Genomic DNA, 21954 nt, shown 5'->3' on the forward strand with positions numbered 1-21954 from the left:
TAAAAGGATTGTCCAGAATTGGCCAGACTCTGCCTTGTGCCCTGCCACTATGTATGTCCCCAAAGGGATCTTGAGGGCCAGTGGATACCCCACTGAGAATGGCCACATCTGCTTCTGCTCGGTGTGGGCACGTGGCTTCTGAGTGAACGCACCCTTTCTTTGGCTAGATCAATCAATCGCCCTGTGTAGCTTCTTCCCACCCATCTGTAAACGCATCTGAAACAATTTAAGACCACCATAATCCGAAAAAAGACATTTAAAAATTAGCAATATGAAAGTATCCGATATGCTAAACAATAACAACAAAATGCTTAAAAATAAATGAATGAATATAAAGATAACCAAGGCAGCTCAAGTTAGCATACCCCAAATTCTGAAAGGAAATGGAAACTTAGAGCATATTTTACATTAAGTACTTCTGTGAAAAACAGGAATTCATCTTCCCAAGCAGAATCTGTATTGACTGTGCTTAGTTTCTTCCATGATTTTCTTTGAAACACATGTGACACAAAGCTGAACATTTCCTGCTCACCCCCAAGTCCCCACCCTCCTGTCTTCAGTGGACACCCTCACCCCATTCTATCGCACTCTGCGTCCTTAGGAAGATGACACAGCATTTTCCCGGGAGAGGCCCACTGGCCCAGGGAGAGCGGGAGAGCAGTGCAAGGGCAGAGGCAGATGAGAAGGAAGGGCGGCTCTTGAAGCCCAACACAGTGTCTCAGCTTAAACCAGACACTGAGAGAAGGAAGATATGGCTACAACAGAAAACTTTTCATTGATTTAATGTATGATAGCAAGCAAAGAAAGTGTTTTCCCTTCTGGACATAGGGCGCGCGCGCGCGTGTGTGTGTGTGTGTGTGTGTGTGTGTGTGTGTGTGTGTGTATATGTGTGTGTGTGTGTTTGTGTGTGTATATGTGTGTTTAAGGTGTCTTTTATGGACAAAAGTTAGGTTTCCTTTTGCCACAGAATCCCACTGCTTTTTGAAAACCACCTTTCGCCTTAACACTTAACAGTGGGGACTGCCATCAACAGAGAACAGGATCCCAAGGCATGTGGAATTCCACACTTGAACAATGCCCCAGTATGGAGAAGGGGGGGCACCGACCTGTTCCTTCACTAAGCATGGAGTTTTACCCGGTCTGTAGAGTCCTTGCTCTCAGGAAGCTGACGTTCCAATGGGGGTGAGTAGGGATCCAGCAATAATGGTAACAATTGAATATTTATACAGCCAACGACTGTCTTCCAAGTACCTTCTCACATATCCTCAGAGTGAATACTCGAACCACATGTGGTATTGTGCGCAGACAGTAAGCGTCTTGCATGAGGCTGAGCTCATCAATGGCAGAGCCAGCCTGACTGTCCTGGTTGGACGCCCTTCTCAGGCAACGGCGGGTGAGCAAGGAGGGAAGAGTGGAAAGGCCAGCGCTCTCACCACCGCCAGCCTTTGGGTCCTGAGCCCAGCTTCCATTTCTGTACTCCTCCATGGCTTTGTGAACGACGTAGCTGCTTTTAAAACTGCTAGGTTATTATTCCCTCTCACTCCCTTTGAAATAGCAAACCTGAAAAATCATAGATCCGGTTTCTTTCATGTTATAAAGAAAAGGATGTGTACTATGCTTACTAGAGAAATGGGCTGCCAATCAACCCCAAATTCTGATCACCCCCCGGAAAATTACTGGCATCTGTCTAGGGGCAGCCTTTTCATTGGGCCAACATCTGGAAAGAAAAGAACCTTTCAGCAACAGAAAAGACTGCCTTCTTAGATTCATTGCCGAAGCCCTTCCGTGACTGGCTGATCACGAGCAGTCTGCTGACGATAGGCAAGGGACTTAAGGATGCCATATCATTAATAGGCAACTTTCAAAGAGCCATGGAGTGACCCATGATGCAGACAATCACTGTAATCTTTGAAGCCAAAAGAGCTGAACTGAGCTCTTTCAAAGTGTTCTTCCTGCAATGCAAACACTCAAAGCACAAATTCTACCCCTTTCCTGCCCCCTTTATTCCCGCAACATATCTCACCTCTAATTGGAGATCCGGGTGGTAGGCTTGAGAATATATCTATCTGTAAAGTCTATAATAATTTCAGAATTAAGATGAAAAAAGTGATACATCTCTTGAATGCTATGTGACAGGCCCTGTGTGGGACCCTACAGATGTCAAGATGATTGAGCAAGGCACCTGCCCTCCAGCTGCCCCGGGCATAGGTGGCAGGACATTACTGCAAACAATGATTACAGAACAAAGTCGTCTATGATACAAGAGAGGTGGGTACAGGGTGAGGGAGGCCTGGGAAGGAGTGACTAACAATCACTGCCTGGAAGGGTGAAGAATAGATATGACAGTTAGTTATATATATGATATATATGATCGGCATGGGCAGAAAGGAACAGGGATGGACACAGCCCGTGTGGCTGGAGTTAGACGTGTGCCGAAGATAATGGCAGGAGATGGGTCAAGACACACCCATTGGGAATAGACTGTAAAGGACTCATATGCTGTGCTTTGGAGTCTATATGTTCTCTGTAGGTGATGGAGGCCAATGGGAGTTTATATGAGAATGACTTGGCTGGCTTTGTTTATTTTAGGAATATAACTCTCTGGAGGAGGGACTCAGAAGGTAATAGTAACACGTGGATGTTCCCCAGTCCTCGGCCTCTCTTCTCCATCCATCTCACCAATTCCTGTGGACCTTCAGCTCAACAGACTGAATCTGGGCCCTGGACCTCTCCCGCGAGTTCCAGATCCACACTTTCACCACCCACTTGATTCTTCGCCCTCAGTAGCTCATGGACATCCCCAAATCAATAGGTCCAAACTGGAAGATTTCCCCTCACAAACCTTTCCCCACACCCGTGGTTGGCAAACTGCGGCTCACGAGCCACATGCGGCTCTTTGGCCCCTTGAGTGTGGCTCTTCCACAAAATACCACGGCCTGGGCGAGTCTATTTTGAAGAAGTGGCATTAGAAGAAGTTTAAGTTTAAAAAATTTGGCTCTCAAAAGAAATTTCAATTGTTGTACTGTTGATATTTGGCTCTGTTGACTAATGAGTTTGCTGACCACTGCCCCACACCATTCCTCTTCATCTCCATAAATGGGCACACAACCCAGGTGCTCAAGTTGGAATCCTGGGGCCATCCATCCAAGCCCTCACCCCGACATGCAACCATGAGCCAGACCATGGTTGTTAACTCTGAAATGTACATCTAACTTGTTCCCTTCATGCTTCCTCTTCCTAGTCTACCATCTTAGCTTAGACTACTGCCTATTTCTCTAACCCAGGGTTCCTCAAATTAGCACTATTGGCATTTGGGACCAGATGGTCCTTTGTTGTGGGGGGCTGTCCTGTACATTGTAGGATGGGTAGCAGCATCCCTGGACTCATCCTAGATACCAGTAGTACTGCATGCCCACCCCTCAACCCCATTGTGACTGCATTGTCTACTGGGAGACAAAAGCAGCCCTAGGTGAGAGCTACTGCTCTCATTTATCTCATCTTGCCCACTTCCTTGAATCCACCAAGCTCCTTCCTGCCTCCAGGCCTGCTCTTCTCTCTGCCAAAAAATGCTCTTACTTTCACTCTCTGCCTTCCTTCTCATTCTTGCAATGCCAGCCCTTGTGTCACCTCCTTGGAGAGCCCCCCGAATACCTTATCTAAAAGGCAGCACTCCTACCCTTTTTTAGTTCATTAATTGGACTTTTAAAGTTAATAATTATTTTACTTTGTTTACTTTTTCTGGTCTGTCTCTACCATGACAATGAAAGTATTATTGGGGCAGGAACTACGTCTTGGCCTCTATCCTACCCTCAAAGCCCAGCACAGTGCCAAGCGAAATAAATATTTGTCAACCGGATCAATGAATGAATGCAATTAAAAGTATGTCTTATATCCCAGGCATTGACCACACCCTTAAAAATGACAAAGCCACAACATGAAAAATTCACTTGGAAGAATTTAGAATGTCATCCAGACAACCCATATTTCAATCTCCTGCTCAGTAACCAAATGCTCCCTGATCCATAATGCAAAGTAGAGCACTTGCATAAGGAGAATATTGGGCATAAAAGTAAAAAGAGCTCATCTTCTCTCTGCTGGGAAAAAAATGTACAGTGGGATCCTATGAAAAGTTAAGCATTTTCCTTATATGTCCTGACCAATGTGGCTCAGCTGGTTGGGCATTGTTTCATGCACCGAAAAGGTTGCCGGTTCGATTTCCAATCAGGGCACATGCCCAGGTTTTGAGCTGGATCCCTGGTGCAGGAGGCAGCTGATTGCTTTCACATGGGTATTTTTCTCCCACTCCCTTCTCCTCTCTATAAAAACCAATTTAAAAATCTTTAAAATTGTTTGTCCTTATATTTGAACCTAATTTGTGTCTCTGGGTGTGCATGTGTATCAGAAGTTGGGCAAAAAAGATAGGAGGACTAAGAATATTTTTTTAAGAATCTTAATTTACAGTCTGTAGAGACCATGACCACCTTCCTTCTCTTGCCTCCTTAATGTTGTGCTGAATGTCTCAGGCGGGATGGCTTCCACACGAAGGGCCGGGATGTCTCATCTCCCTTTCGTGGTAAAATAAAAGTCGCAGATACAGGGTCCACAAACTGAACAGAAGTGGCCAAAAATCTGGGGGAACTTGATAGTAGATATAAGACTAGAACCTAACTTACATTGCTGGTCTTTTTCAGAATTCAGACTAAAGAAGTCCATAATTTTAACCCTTTGCACTCGCTTGCTTTTTTCTCGATTCCTTTATTCTAATGCTAACCGTGTCGAGTCACACTCGACATCCGAGTGCAAAAGGTTAAATTTCTGTGTTCTCGAGCAAATTCTTAAAAGCCACTTTAAAATTTTCTGTTAAGTATCCAGACAAGGGAAGTGGGGGAGGGGAGATAGGGATAAAAATGGACAAGCCATGGGCCTTGGGACAGGGAGCCTGCTGGCCAGAGCAGAACCACGTCAGCTAAGCTGCGCAGAGAGATGTGCAGATTGCCTGTGTATAGTGAGCCTTTTAATTTAAAAGCAAAAGCAATGGTGTGTCCTGAGAGCAGGCACTCCCCTTCAGAGGGCCTAACCGGCTGCAAAAACAGAAACCCCCGCCTGCCAGCCTGCCCTTAATGCCAAACGCAACAATGTGACACCTGTTGTTGCCCCTGAAGGAATCTGTGAGCAAGTGTTGGGTATAGAGTTTTCTCTCCTAGAGTTTTGGAGACATCAATGTAGATAATTCAATGAAGTCACCTAAGAAATGAGAGTTCTCTGCCATGAAAAAAAGCAAAAAAACAGCTATGAAATTTTTATTCCAGCAAAATGCTCTGCTAACAAACAAGTCCACAAAAAAGAATTTCCCCCAGAAGATTGTCATGAGCTCTAGGTTCATCAGAACTTAGGATCGAGTGAAATGCCATTTGTCTTGGCACTTAAAATCAATTTGAGTCATTATTTGATTTTTTCACAAGGGCCCATATTTTTTCTCTTAAGTAAATTGTATGGTCATAGGAAGCAGGGACCACATCTTACATGCATTTCTTTTCTTTCTTTCTTTCTTTTTTTTTAAGATTATCTTTTTATTTATTTTAGAGAGAGATGAAGAGGGACAGGGAAAGAGCGAAACATTGATCAGCTGCCTCCTGCATGCCCCCTACTGGGGATCAAGCCCGCAACCCAGGCATGTGTCCTGACTGAGAAACTGGGAATTGAATCCGGGACCTCTTAGTGCATGGGAGGACGCTGGACCAACTAAGCCCCACCAGGCTGGGCTTACAGCATTTCTTTTGCATCTCCCTCTTCTATCTCATGTCTCTACCCAAATAGTGGGGAGATTGCAAACTGGCCCCTGCCTGAGGGCCAGGGTACATTTTTGAAAATTTTTGAATCACTTTCCAACCTTAAAAAATGGGAAGATTTCATATCAGCATCCACATTTTTGGCTTCCTGAAAAATCTGGCAATCCTGAGTGAACACTCACGTGTAGCTCTATTCGCTGGAGCTGAGTGCCCCCTGCCCCCTCTATGGGCGTATAATTTCCTATATGTTTACCACTTTCCTCCTGGTTATTTCACTCCCTTACTACCTGCCTGGCCCCTGAAGGCTTTTGTGTTTACAACTCTTAGGAAAGATCCTCAATGAAAGAGCGGAGAATGGAAATAACCACCCTCTGTAAACGCCGCTAGGCAGCCCTTCATGTCTGTCTTAATGGACAACATGTTTGTTTTAAGCAGCTAAAATAAGAATGATCATTTTAGCCATTACCTGGAGACATTAACTTCACCTACTCACGTTAGCTGTTCCTCCTGATAATGGACGAGAGAAGCGGGCCCCTGGAGGAACAAGCAGCAGCCAGCCCTGGTAATCACGTGCAAACATGTGCGACTCGGAGTGCCTGACATTATTCCAGGAACACTGAGTTCCCTAGAAACACGTGGAAACCACAGCACTCATGATGCTGAGTACTGCTGGCAGCTGCCCAATAAATCTGGGGATTGATACAGAAAGCCTAAGACTGCTTGTTAACTCTCACCCACACCGATTTCTCTTCTTTCGGACTTTTTTTGTCATAGACCCCTGTGTTCTGAAATTGTTTTCATGTCTTCCCTTCTCCATCGACTGTAAGTTCCTTATAAACGCCTTTGATAGCCTTCTCAATGCCAAGCATAGTCGATGGGGTTGGTAGGGGGCAGTTCTTAACCTGGGGCCTATAGATCGGCTTCAGTCACAGGCAAAAACCTAATTGAGTCGTCAAAGCTTCTTATTGAAAAGGTGCAAATCCCATAGTCAGGACTGGGGAAAAATTTTAACTTCAAGGCATTTGTAAAAGGGACAACAGGTAATAAAATGGTTGGTGGCCTTGATGACACTCATCTAGTCCATTAGTTCTCATTCCCAGTTTTTTTGTCATAGCTTTTATTATGGTCATGGGCAGAAAATGTTAAGCTACACAGGGTCAACTCATGCATCCCGCTGGTAGAGGCTAAGTCAATAAAGAGCAAATTGACTTAGAGCATCAGCCTGTGGACTGAAAGGTCCCGGGTTCAATTCTGGTCAAGGGCACATGCCCAGGTTGCAGGCTCAATCCCCAGTAGGGGGCGTGCAGGAAGCAGCTGATCAATGATTCTCTCTCATCATTGATGTTTCTCTCTCTCCCTCTCCCTCTCTGAAATCAATAAAAAAAATATTTTAAAAAAATAGGGAGCAAAACCGCCATATTTTGGGAACATTAGTCCAATCAGGTATAGCACACTAATCATAATATCTAACCCATATTTGTCTACCTTGCCTGAACGGATGCTATCAGAATCTTCCAGGTGACTTTAAATCAAGATTCATAAAACCTGAGCATTCTCCTTATCAGCGATTAATTTAATGACTTGCTCATAATAGCAAATGTAGTTCGTTTGAAATAAACTATATCTTTATGAAGTTCTGCAGGTTTGTGGAAGACATGTTTCTTTTCTAAATGTATATAAACCATATGTGTACTAATTCATGCTAGATTTATGCTAAGGAGCAATCTCACATCTAGTTTCCAGAATGTACTTTCTCCTCATTCAGAAAATAGGGTTGCTATTTGCTTATCTCCTGTCTTTGGACAATTTTTCCTTTCTTCTGATTTCTCAAAGCTCACATTCAGTGGTTTCCCTATTCTAGCTTCAGGTTCTTTCACCTAGGAAATGGCTCACCTGGGCCTAGGGACAAACATATTTGCTGTAATGTGACTCTATTATCACCTCTTCTAACCTCACATGGACACCACCAGTTTCAGGATCTTTTTGCTTAACTGAGGAGAGTTAAATGGAATAATTCAGCTGGGCTTTTACCAGCCAGTAAAGCAACACTTTCTCTACATGATCCCTTCTTGCTGTGCATATCAGCACCATGTTTACTGAGGACTCAAGTCCTAGGCACTGTGCTGAATTTTAAAAAAATATATTTTTATTGATTTTAGAGAGGAAGGGAGAGGGAGACAGAGATAGAAACATCAAAGATGAGAGAGAATCATTGATCGGCTGCCTTCTGCATGCCGCCTACTGAGGATCAAGCCCACAACTTGGGTATGTGCCTTGACCAGGAAATGAACTGTGACCTCCTGTTTCATAGGTCGATGCTGAACCATTGAGCCACACCGGCTGTGCTGTGCTGTCTTTTTGGTACTTTTCTTACACAGAGACTGCATACCTTCTCCTCCATTGTTTATATTCCTTTTAAAATTAGAAACCATCAAAAGCATCCCCATGCCATCACATATTTTTTAAAAAAAATCATTGGGTTTTTTGTGTGTGTTTTTTTTTTTTGTCTTCTTAAATTTCCTACATCTTCTCTTACTTATTGGAATTATTTGCTCTCTTGGGATCTGATTTTTGGTTTTATAACCTTCCCAACATTGCCGAGTCGAATATCCTTTAGAGACACTCATCATAGAATCATACCTCTAGTATGATTAAAAACTTACTTTACTAAATTCTTGGGCAGGGTATGCTTAGCAAACTCTAAGATGGCACGGCCACATTCTATTACTTTTGCATCACTAAAGAGCTCCTGAAAGTCAGAATTCAGTCAAGAATCATAGTGCATTTGACTGACTGAGACAACTGCCTAAAACTGATAGGAAGCAATGACAGGCTGGCCATTTGACCTTCTCTATGTTGGTCTCATGCTTGACTGAATTTACAAGAAGTAAAAAAAAAATCTCTTGAGTAAAAGAGATAGGATTTGGTTTTCTAACGGTGTCTAAAAATAAATAGTGTATTGTTGGCTTAGGCCAGATGCATAAATTTTATAACACATATTATGATTTCTGAGTGCTTGGATCTTCACCCTACTCTTCCCCAAGCATAACATCGCTTAGGACGGCAACCTCCCTGTTTATATTTCTAGGTTTGGCTGAGCAGAAAAGTCCAAAGACAAGATATACCAGGAAAAAGGGCGTATTTTCCTACATGAAGATGGAACAGGAAACACGACCGGTTCCTGTTAGTTTCATGACCTGAACATACGGACAGATCAAATGCAATTCATGACAAAACTTCTCGCTAGCTATCTGTTAAAAAGTGAAATGTAAAAGGAAAAGTTACGATATAATAACCCTTTGATACATAATCTTCCTACTCCCAAGGGGAAAGGAGGACAAGGACTTTTAAAAAGTTAAAATGCATAGTCAATTTAAAATCAGGAGTAGTGGTGCTTGGGAATGTATACTACCCAGTGATGTTTCTCGATATTAGCTTGGTGGCTAGGAGCCAGGGGTTATCAAAGTGAAAGAGCAGTAAGGTAATGTACACGGGGAAGTCTAGAAGGAGATTTTGTGGAGTGAGCGGCAAACACAAAATCTGGGAGGCTTGGAAAGAGGTGGGCAAGAATCTCATCTTTAAAAATATTTTTTCAAATACAAAGGTAGAAAATGTTTAACATTTTGATGGAAAGTAGTGAGTCAATTAAAGGATTTACCCGAACACAGAACACTGTGCATCCATCAGGACCTTCTTCTTAGGAATAAGAAGGGTCTTCAAAGGACTGCCTTCTGTCGGTGTTCTCTATCATCGTCACTGGTGGGCAGAAAAATGTCCGTGTCCTAACCCTCGGGACTTTGAATATGTTATGTAACATGGCAACAAGGAGTTACGGTTGCAGAGGAAATTAAGGTCGATACTCAGCTGACTTTAAAATAAAGGGATGAGCCCTGACCAGTTTGGCTCAGTGGATAGAGCATCAGCCTGCAGACTGAGGGGTCCCGGGTTCGATTCCGGTCAAGGGCATGTACCTTGGTTGCGGGCACATCCCCAGTGGGATGTGCAGGAGGCAGCTAATCGATGTTTCTCTCTCATCGATGTTTCTAACTCTCTATCCCTCTCCCTTCTCCTCTGTACAAAATCAATAAAAATATATTAAAATAAAATAAAGGGATGATCCCAGATTAGCCAGGAGGGCTCAGTGTAATCACAAGGGTTCTTTAAAGTGTGAAGACCAGTCTTCGCTGGCTTTGAAGTTGGAAGTGAGTCATGACACAGGGAATGTAGGCCGCCTAGGAAAGCTGGAAAAGACAAGAACATGGGTTCAGCCCCTGGAGCCCCCAGAAAGGAAAGCAGCCCCGCAGTCAGACTCCGACAGAACTGGAAGATAATACGTTGGTGCTGTCTAAGCCACCAAGTGTATGGCACTTCGTTATAGCAGCAATGAGAAGCGAAGGTAGTAACTTACATACAAGAACCTGTAAGGATACTAACATTCTTTCTGAGCTGAGGCAAGAAAATCAAACACTCGCTCACCTTTTTATAGGTCTTTTCTTCGTTTTGTTTTCCAGGTGCTGCATCTCCACTGTCCCCAGCCGACGACATCTGCAAGAGAAAAGAGTCCCTATTTGAATTTACAGCTGTACTCCCAGGTACAATATGCCAATAATGTTGCTAACGGAGAGCATCTATTTTGGTTAAGTACATTTTTGTCGTTTATTGTTGCTATCTCCAAGAAAGGAAGAGATTTCTCAGAATACTAAAAAAAGAAAGAAAAAGAAAAATCAGTGGTCCCCAATCTTTCCGAAATAAGTCTTTACTTCTAAATCATTTTAGTAGCATACTTTACTCCATAGGAAAGATGCTATGGAAGTCCAACCCATAAAGTTTCTTTCTAAAAAGACTTTATTTTTTTTTCCTTCTGGTAATGGATGCTTCCTGTACAAATATCTGGAAAGTACCAAAAAATAAGAACCAGAAGACAAAATTACTCAATTCTACAACCCTTGGGCAACTCCACCATTATGGCATATTTGCTGCTACATCTTATTCCATTCATTTGCATACTGAATATATTATAATACCATCTTACCCAGCATTTTTCACTGAACATTTATGTGATAAGCATTTTCCCATTTGATTATAAAAATCTCATTGTAAGAATAAATTGTTTTTCTAGTTGCAAAATATCACTGTGCAAACACAATTGTGTGTTATTAAAGGATAGCTGATGTGGTCCAAGGATTTTACCTGTACAACTAAGTATTTTATGTTTCTGTCTTTGCTCAACTTCAATGTTTTCTTGGACTAGATTTCTAGAAATACTAGGCCATTATAAAACTGAAAGTTCTTGCCTAGTTGGTGTGGTTCAGTGGTTGAGAGTCAACCTATGAACTAGGAAGTTGTGGACTAGATCCCCAGTACGGGGGCATGCAGGAGGCTGATCAATGGTTCTCTCTTACCATTAATGTTTCTCTCTCTCTCTCTCTCTCTCTTTCTCTCTCTCTCTTCTTCTCTGAAATCAATAAAAATATGTATTTTTAATTGAAAATTCTTACTACATAATGCTAAATTTATTTCTAAGAAGAATATACCCATTTATGCTAGTAGCAATGAGTGGGAACTGGTTTCATTACATGTTTAGTAATCATTATTATCATTTTAATTACCTTTTCTAATTTGACAGGTTAAGAAAGCATCTCCTAATTTTAATCTGCATCTTTAAAATTGTTAGGGAAAGTTACATTGTTTGCATATCTTTTTCTTTTTTTTAGCTCTTTGCATTTCTTCTTTTGAGTTTTCTATTGTTTTATCCATTTATCTAGTAAAGGTATTAGTGTTTTAGGTGTTGGTTTTTATTTCCTTATTGATTTTTATGTGTTAAGATTATTAATCTGTTTGCAAGCACATCATGAATATTTTACATACTGCTGTCTTTAAATTTGTTTTATAATTATGACAGAGAAGTTTTACATTTTTCACATTCAAAACTATTGACTATCTTTTTGGTTTCTTCCAATGCTTTTAAATGAAATATTTTTTTGGGGGAGATACCAGATGTATTTATTTCTCTCACTTCTTAATGATAAAGTTTTTTTTTCATTTAAATTTTAATTCATTTGAATGTTTAAAACCAGTTACATATGTGTAAAAGAATACTACATAATCAGGGAACCTAGATATGAAAGGCCTCATCTTAAATTGCATGAAGAGCATTCTATGCACCAAGGAGGGGTAAACTTCTTTCTCATAAGCCTTTGAAGCACATTTTAAATCTTGGGCTTTTAACAAACATAGTGTTATAAGCTTAGTATGTGCGAAACCTTCGAATTGGCCAGCCACTTCTCCGCATTGGAACTAAATGCCTGAGTTTACTCGCCCTTTCATGATTTGATGAGTCCTCTTCCTATTCTTTCTCTGACCTCAGCTCTTTGGAGTTACTCCCCCCTCACTCCCTCTGCTTCACATATTTTTGTTGTTTCTCAAACACATCAGCATGCTGCTGCATTAAGGTTTCCGCTTTAACTATTCCCTCTGCCTGAACAGTCAAGCATAAACAGATAAGCATAAACCTCTGCTTATCTCCTTCAGGTCTTCACTCAAATGCCAACTCCTGTTTGCCGAGTAGCTTGACCGTCCTATTGTAAACGGCCACCTGTTCAGCTCCTCCCTGCCCCCATACGCCTGATCCCCCTTAACTCGCCTTCTCTTTTCATTTTTCTGTGTCTAACATACTATCCAGTTTCCTTATTTATTATAGTGGGTTTTTGTTTGTTTTGGTCTGTCTCCTTCTGAAGAATGTAAACTTCCCAAACAGGAATTTGAATCTGTTTTGTTCACTAATGTACTTCGACCACTTAAACTTTACCTGGCACCTAGTAGGTGCTTAATAAATATTTGTAGAATAAGTGAATAAATCAATTGATAAGGAAGATAACAAGATGCCATCAGATCAATGTAGACACACCTGACTCGATTGGTCTGAGTGTTTTGTACTTGGGAGGAGAGCTGACCCCTTGAGGGAAGGTGATGACATTACTGAGGAGTCAGACACCATCAATCACACTGTGTGCAGGACACTTTGAAAGGTGCCAGGGTATGGCATCATTAGGTAGCCTGCCTGGAATAAATGGCGATATTAACCCCTTATAATGTTCTCCATAAATGAAAAGGACTTTTTAGGCTACAGTTATGTCAGTAGAAATAATCTCCACGTAGGATTTAAATCACTTTTAAAAATGTAAACTGTTACTGAATATGCCACATTTTCATTTTTCTGGCATAACTACTCTCAACCTATCTGCAAATTAATTTGGAATTAAATTAAGTTTCAAAAAATATGCGAAGGGCTCCTTGATTATTTTAATCAAATATGATTATTCATTATTTTCAATCATTTACAAATTTTAAAGGTAATATTGTGTTTATCGTAAGAAAAGCAAAACATGTATTTTATTCGAAAAAAAATATAAAGAAGAAAATAAAACTATCACCTTTAATCCAACTACCCAGAAATAATAATTGTTAATATTTGGTTATTTCACCATTTAATCTTTTCCAAATGTGTGTTGTTTTTGAACAAAACTGGAATCATATATTATATACAATTTTGTATTTGCCCTTTTCACTTAACCGTTGTATCACTAAATATTATTTAGAAATAATTTCAAATGTCTAAATAACAAAATTATAAAATTTTATCATATTTTAATATTTATTAATAGACATTTGGGATGCATCCTATTTTTCTATGAAAAACTAAACTGTACTCTGTTTTTATACCAACAGGATGTCTACTTAGAGCTGCCACAGCTTCCCAGAACAATGACTACGGGGTAAAATACCGTATCTACTTTATATCTCTACCAGCATCAGGTATTTTCATTTAAAATCAAACAAAACATTTTGCCAATTTAACTTTGGGCAAAAATATCCATCTTATTTTGCATTTATATGATTAATTGTAAGGATGAACATTTTTGGTCATATTAATTTCTTTCTTTATATTTTTCGAGTGAATTGCCTATACAAATCTTTAGCTCATTTCTATATTAGGGTGCATTTGTGTCTCCAATTTAGTTTGTAGTAATGATAATAAAGAAGGGTAGGATTTTTCTCTAACCTTCAACTATTTAATAGGACCAACAGAATGGACACTTCCTTAAAGAATGCAATTTCAGAATAGACTGTGGAATCTTAGAGGGAAGGCAGGGGTGGGTGGGAAGAGATCAACCAAAGAACTTGTATGCATATAAGCATAACCCATGGACACAGACAATAGTGTGGTGAAGGCCTGGGATGGGGAGGGGGAGGAAAGGTGGGGTGGACTGGAGGTGGGGGGCCGCTAGAAAGGGTCAATAGGGAAAAAAAGGGGACATACGTAATACTTTCAACAATAAAGATTAAAAAAAAAAAGAATGCCATTTCAGTAACTTTACTTCTAAGACTTTGCAGCTTTTAAAACCAAAAAACTTCAAGGGAAACTCTTAAAAAAAATAACCATATTGAAGAGCTGACTACTTGGCATGAATGAAGGACAGATGATGAGAAGGTCTGTTTTATTCTTTTGTAAATCACCCTGACTGGACAGTAGGGAAGCAGAGGAGAGAAGTAGGTCAACTTCTGTTTTTTTAAAAACAATTTACCTTAAGCAGCACAAAACAGATAATAATGACAAAGGGAGGTCATGAAATGTCACCTGGATTCAAAGGTGTTTTGTTTTTTTTTCCTGTGGGGTGATGCTTAACAAAGGTCACACGAACCTATGAACCAGGGCACCCGAGTTGGAGAGGCAAACGAGATGCTTAGGATGTCCCGGTAAACTGCAAATGGCTATTAAAATGGTTACAGTGTTAATTACTCTTTGTTCTTAGACTTGCTATGTTCCTGCACCAGTTAAGTGCATCGCTTATAATTATGGAAGTCAAGGTAAGTATGGATTAAAAACATTGTTTTCAAAAACATTATAATCATATATATCTCTGTGTATACATAAGAGGAAGGAGAAAAATTCATAGAAATACTGGTGATTATCTCCAGATGATGTGGTTATGAATGCTTTGGTTCATAAAATTATATAGGCTTAAGGGGTACAATTCTATAATACATCATCTGTATATTGTACTGTTTTTTCACCACCCCAAGTTATGTCTCTTTCCATCACCGTTTATCCCCCCCTTACCCTCTCCTACCTCCTCCCCTCTGGTAATAACCATACTGTTGTCTATGAGGGTTTTTTTTCTTGCTTAATCCCTTCACCTCTTCCATCCAGCCCCCCACCCTCTCCCTTCTGACGACTGTCAGTCTGTTCTCTGTCCAAATATTCTGCACTGAGCACTGCTATATTTAAGAATATGGAAAATACTACTGCTATTAAAAAATTTAACCACACACAATAGTTAATAGCAGAGATCACATCTGGGTTCTGCCCCTTTGGGCATACTGATGTTCACAAAATTTCCTGTTTCCATTTGCTTGCTGCTTATTTTAAATTTGATAATGCCGACGTTAAAGGTCATGAACTAGATATATGATTTAGAATATTTGTTAATAAGTATAAAATAAAAGAGGTAGGGGCTCTATAACGAGGCAGTTGGAATGAATTAAAAATAGGGACCATATTTCCTTACCTTAGTGAGTGAAACGGCAAGTCATCTGTTGTTGGTGGTGAGGGGCAGCTGGTTCATTGTTGAGACTGTTTTCCTTCCCAGGTTCCTGTTAAAATAGAAATCACTGGTCATTACTTTTCCATATCTCCACCTCATCCCTCCAAAAGGACCACAGGTGGCTACTGGGATCCCTCCCATGCAATAGGTAAGTTTACATTAAAGGAAGGAATGTGGGTGAGGGGAAAACAAAGGTGGGGAGAACCAGATGAAGCCAGCAGTTCTGGCTATGCATAGAATGTAAGCCATGTGACTCAGTACAGGCTCCAGTTTCACTCTGAGATTCCTAGTGGTCACAGCAAATGAGAAAATGATCAGTTACCTAAATGCCCAATGTCTATAAGATAAAAGCAAACCAGTTGCTCAAGTGAACCACAGGTATGGGGGAATTGAGGCCAGAGCAGCAATTCCTTCTGGGGTCTTCCTGTAGGAGACCCTATGTGAAGTGTGATGTACCCTGCGGTACATCCATTGTGATTTTCATGAGTGTTATTTAGATGATACAACAGTTTAACAAACATCCCTTGGTATAATAATTTTTATACAGGAGATAACATATACATGGCAACCAATTTTAAAACACAGAGACGTATAAAGAATGGTAAAGACCCACTTGTATTTGCCTACTCCGAGATAACCTATATTAACAGTTTGTTGTATATCCCTTTCAAAATCTTCCCCATGCTTGTTTACACACACACACACACACACACACTTCTTTCTTCTTACTCTTACCAATATGTTTGAATTTTTTTCAAATCTATGTATCTGTCTCATTTTAAAATAACTGTAACATATTCCACAAGATGGATATACCATCATTCAATCAACGACTTCCTCCTGATGAACATTCAGACTCGTCTCCGGGTTTGGTGCCATAACCAGAGCAGGAATAAACAGCCATATTCAAATATCTCTGAAGTTCTAGTCCTTTCATTTCTGTGGGAAAAAGTCCTGGAAGTTGGATCCAACTTGATAAGCGCATGAACTACTTGAAGGTCCACGGCTCCATTCCTCTCTGTATAAAGGCTGAAGCCATCAGTCAGTTCAATGGTGCGGGGAGAGTACCTGCTCACGGACATACTATTGGCACTGGATGGCTGCCACCTTTAAAGGTTTGCCAACCTCATGGGCAGCTCATGGCTTCTCGGTTGTTTTAATTTCATTCCCTTGTTGCTAATGGGGCTGATCCTTTTCACAGGTTTCCTGGTCATTTAGATTTCCAGTGCACGCCCTTCTCATATTTTCTACTGTGCTGTTTATCCTTTTCCCTTTTACAATCAATTTGAAAGATGTCCCAGTATATTAAACACCAACTCTGCCATATAAAATGTAAGCTACTGTTAATCTTTTGGCTTTATTTATGTTGTCTTGTCCTGTAGACATTTTTAATATTTACATTGTCAAATATGCTAATTTTTCCTAGATGGATTGTGGATTTACTATCTTACTTGGGACAATTCCCCCCAACCCGATGTCATACATGTATTCTCCTATATTTTCCATTTTAAACATTAGATCTTTACTCCAAATGGAACCTAACCTCATTGTCTCCCAGGTAGGCAACTAATTGCCCCAACATCATTTTCCTTATAATCTATCTTTTCCTTACTAGAAAGGCATGCCACTTTTAACATATATCACCTTTTCCTAGATACTGCAATCTATTTCTGCACTCTTTACTACATCCCAAGATTTGCTCATTGATTCCTGAGCTAATATCATACTGCAATATGATGGCATACTTTGATAGCTATTGGTGCAGGTTCCCCATATTATCTTTCTTCTGAGTTTACTAACTTTTCACATTTATATTTTTAGATGGACTTTAAAATCATATTGATTGATCTGACAATCTGTCCCCCTTCCAAGTTGGGATTCTGACTGGAGTTATATTTAATTTATATTCTAATTTAGAATTGATCTTTTTGGAATTTTGAGTTTTCTCATTCAAAACTCAAAAGATATATATATATATTATATTATATATATAATATGTATATATAATATATATATATTATAACTTTTACTCAAACGATATATATATATTATATATATACATATATATAACATATATATATATATTATATATATAAACTTTTACTAACATCTGACTTTTTGGATTTTTCTTATGTCTTACTAAACTCATTTCCAAATATTTTAGTTTGTCACTATTTTAAATAGGGACTTCTCTATTTTCCTTTTAAACCAGTTATTAATTCAAAGAAAGAAGAACAATTGGGCTTCATCTATTTTCTTCCCAGACCTGTTACCAAGCCCACTTACCAGGTTTTAAAACATCTTAAACAGAATCTCAATCACATTACCTGCAATATTTATACAGCTTATTCCTATGTCTTTTCTTATTGCATTCTCTCACCTTCTAAAACAATGCTGAGTAACAGCAGTTGAGTAATAGTAGTAGTACCAGGCATTTATAACATATGTAATAAACTTCATGTTTATTAGGAATGTCTGTTAAATTATATCAAATGCGTTTTCTGCATCAGTTGATATAATGATCATACAATGTTCTTTATTCTGTTGTGTCAATGTGTAACACAGAGATTTCATAATGCAAATCATCCTTTTAATTCTAGAATAAACACTAACTTGGATTTAATTTGCTACCATTTTAAAAAGGGCATTTTCATGATTCAAATGAAATGACTGTTGTCTCATCTTTATCAGGCTTTGGTATTAGAAATTAATACTTTTCATAAAGTTGGAAGGCTTTCTCTTTTTATATGCACTCAGATTTTTTTACAGTTATTAATTTCTTGGAATTTATAACCTCTCTTTGGATTGAATTTTAGTAATTTACTCATTTTTTTAGAAAATGATCAATTTTCTTTAGATTCTAAAACTTGTTGTCTTATATAAAGTTGTCCATAACATTTTCTTACTGAATTCTTTTAATCCATTTGGGATCCAAGTAATGTATTTTCCCTTATTTCTGATGTGTTGTGTGTGTGTGTGTGCATGTACTATATATATTTGTATTATATGCATTGTATATACATATTCTTAATGTTGTGTATATAATGTATATATTTTTAATGAAAGTCAGATTTTCTTTGTTTTGTGGCCATTTCCATTAATTTAGCTTTTACTGTCAATATTATCTTCTTTCTTTTGGCTTATTTTATAAATTTTTAGATGCAATACTTAGTTTCCTTGTCATTCTTTCAAAAGTATAGTACCCAAAGCATTTAAGTTAGAAAGTACTTCTGACTATATTAACCATCCTATACAGTAAAAGCCTAATATGCAAATCGACTAACGGCAGAATAACTGGCGGAACAACTGGTCACTATGATGCACACTGGCCACCAGGGGGCAGACACTCAACGCAGGAGCTGCCTTTAGCCCGCAGGCCCCAGAGGGAGGTGACCTGTGGTGGCAGCGGCAGGGGGCGGGGCCAAGGTGGGTGGCACCAGGCCAGCCACGGCGGATGTGAGTGGAGGGCCCCCAATCACCCCGCTGGTTGCCCCACAGATCGGCCCTGATCTCCAGCCAGGCCTAGGGACCCTGCATGAATTTCGTGCAGCAGGCCTCTAGTTTCCCTATAAATTTTTATGTGAAATGTTCTGTTTGATCAATTTCCAGATAACCTGTCATTTTGAATTTGATCTCTAATTTGATCAAGAAGTCATCTATAAAAGAGTTTCATAATTTCAAATATTTACAGTTTAATTATTATCCTTTCATTGTCCGTTTCTTGTTTTACCACTGGGATCACAAAATAAAATGAATAAAACAATTTTTTCCTCCCCAAATTCATTAAGTTTTTTCCTATGGCCATAAAAATAGACTTTTTATAAATGTTCCATTGATACAAGGGGAAAATGTACATTTTCTATTTATCGGGTACAAAAACAATATTTATTACCACTCTATATCATTGTATACTTTGTCAAATTATGGAAGAATACATTAAAATTCTCTAATATGTTTATGGTTTTATCCTAAGCTCCTGTATTTCTACTTTTTGGTTTTTGCCTGAAAATTTACATAACTATGCCTAAAATTTACATATCTAAGGATAGGCATATAATAGTCTCCTTATGAATTGCACTCTTTATCCTTAGAAGTATCTTTTCTTATTTAATATTTTGGTCTTGGGTTCCATTTAGTTGATGCTAATATCCTCACTTTTGCTTTCCTTTTATTTGTATATGCTTGGCATATCCATTTCTTTATCTTCAACTGTTCCGCTGTCATTTTATTTTAGCTGTGTTCCTTACAAATACCTTAAAACTGGATTTTTGTTTTATTACTGCCAATCTAAAAGTCTTTGTCATTTTAAAGGGCACTTCAACAAATTCACACCTATCGTGGTAAGATTGTATTTGGTTTGCTTCTATAATATGTTTACTATTAATGACATTTATTGTTACTGCATTTATTTTTATTCATTCCTTTTTTTACTGGATTAATCAATTTATAATTCTATTTTCTTCCTAGTAATTAAAAAAATTGTATTCTAAAATACTTGCTCAGTTATCTATTATTGAATCATTTAAAAAAATATATTATTTTTTATATTAAATAAAATGACGGCCATCCCCACAACCCAGACATTTTCCCCTCAGCTTACAGCAGTAGACAGGAGGACTCGCCACCCAGATGGCCTTTCCAGGAGGGAAGGATACTCACTGCTGAGGACAAGGCCAGCAGACACCTCCAGCTCTCAGGTCCTTCAGGGTCTGCCTCTGTGACAGCCACCTCACCCCAGGGTGCAGCCTCCCTGGGGCAGCCCACATGCGGTGACTGAATGATGGGGCAGCTCCCCACCAAGCTGGCCCCAGATTTGTGGGTCCCGCATGGGAGTTTGCCTTCTCCCTCTGCTTGCCCAACCATGCTTCCTCCTTTCTCCTTTCACAGGTTTAAGCTCATTAGCCTTAAACTCTGTGGCTTAAAAAAATGACAGAAATTTACTCCCTCACAGTTCTGGGGTTAGAAGTCCAAAACCACGTTCCCCCTCAATCCCTGCACAGAATCCTTCTTTGCCTCTTTCTAGCTTCTGTTGGTGGCTATTGATCCTTGGCATTCCTTAGCTTGTGGCGATGTTACTCCTATCTTTGTCTCTGTTGTTACACAAAGTTCTCCTGGTGTGTCTCTGTCTTCACTTCAAATGACGTTCTCCTTTTCGTATAAGGACATCAGTCCTATCAGATTAGGACCCACCTTAATGACCTCATCCTAACTTGATTACATCTACAAAGACTATTTCCAAATAAAGTCATGTTTCATTTTGGGGGACACATTCAACTCATAATATAGGTGTTGACCCCTAATAAACATTTTCACTCAAAAATCTATTCCAGTGCTTGCATCCAGGGAGCCCAACCCCTGCCATCTCTTAGCTCTTCTGGTTCACAAGAGGAAATTATTAAAATATTTTCACTCTCTCCCTGGCTGCTCCTCTCCAAACTTCGAAATAGCTCCTCTGAGCTGACATGACTCTGCTGTTTCAAGAAATCTTAATTAACAATTTATAGTTCACAGTCACATTACGATAATTTATGTAGACTTTACCATAAGTTTTATAAGGTTCTTTGTTCATCATTGTTTCTTTGGCTGTTCATCTTCCCTCACCCTGACACCTTTGTTCTGATTCAATTTTCACTTGGTTGGAACACTTCTCAATAGTTTCTTTAGAACATGGATGGTCCAGCACATGGGTGGTCCACTCTGAGTTACTCCATGTCCATGTGCAATGTCACTCCAATGTCTTTCTTTTTTTCTCATATATAACTAGATCTCTTGGCCAGTACAGGATTCTTTGTTCACAGTCCTTTCCTTGTATCTCTCTATTAACATGGTATTGCTGTCTTTTAGCTTCTTAGCTTATAGATGAGTAGTTTCAAGCTAGTCTGATGCTCCTGCATTGGTAACTTACTGGTTTTCTCTGTCTAGGAACCTATTTAAAAATTCCCTTTTATTTAACAGTTAAAAAATTCCATAAGGATATATGTCCTTTTTTCATTAATACTGCCCTGCAAAGGGAAACTGAAAAGAAGTTATTGCATAGAGATCTGATGAGTTGACTTAAGCCACGAATAATATTTAGGCTATCTAGATGAGGAATGAATAGAATTCATAACCTTCAGGCAGTCTTGCATGAATATTTTTTCTCATAACCAACTTTTGATAAGAGTTGGGTGGTGGAACACTGAAAGTTATAGTCTCTGGCAAGTGCCTGGAATGCAGAAATCCTAGTGGCCAAGTAAGGGCATAACCATAAGACTCAGGTCTCCTTGGGAAATGTATTTATATGTAACCTAACACGAGACTCCCAGTATGAACTTATTTTCTTAAATTATTTTTAACATTAAATAGAGCCAACTTATGGTGTCATAAGGTTAGACTGTTGAGACATCAGCTCAGCTAACATTAATATATGCCAAGAAAGGAATTTTTTTTTTACTGTTTTATTGCTTATCTATTCTTTCTGGTATTTAGTATCTGGATTCTGTTAGCTTCAGAAAGAAATAATGTACAGTATTTCCTAACTTTCTACATTTCTATGCTTTCATTAAATTTGAGGGGAGGAG

General features: G+C 39.2%; 1 protein-coding gene across 4 annotated transcripts in view; it reads right to left on the reverse strand.

Moving 5' to 3' along the window:
- The window catches only part of PIP5K1B (phosphatidylinositol-4-phosphate 5-kinase type 1 beta), a 291346-nt gene that overhangs the window by 167099 nt on the left and 102293 nt on the right, over positions 1-21954 (reverse strand). For all 4 annotated transcript variants that reach the window (XM_079790914.1, XM_079790913.1, XM_079790916.1 and 1 more), the window contains exons 2-3: positions 15359-15443; positions 10266-10334 (exon numbers count right to left, since the gene is read on the reverse strand). In XM_079790914.1, the coding sequence (XP_079647040.1) occupies positions 10266-10334 (69 nt within the window). In that variant the 5' untranslated portion in view covers positions 15359-15443. The remainder of the gene's footprint in view (positions 1-10265; positions 10335-15358; positions 15444-21954) is intronic.

Source organism: Cnephaeus nilssonii, assembly GCF_951640355.1.
Source record: "Cnephaeus nilssonii genome assembly, chromosome: 14".
Taxonomy (NCBI): Eukaryota; Metazoa; Chordata; class Mammalia; order Chiroptera; family Vespertilionidae; genus Cnephaeus; species Cnephaeus nilssonii.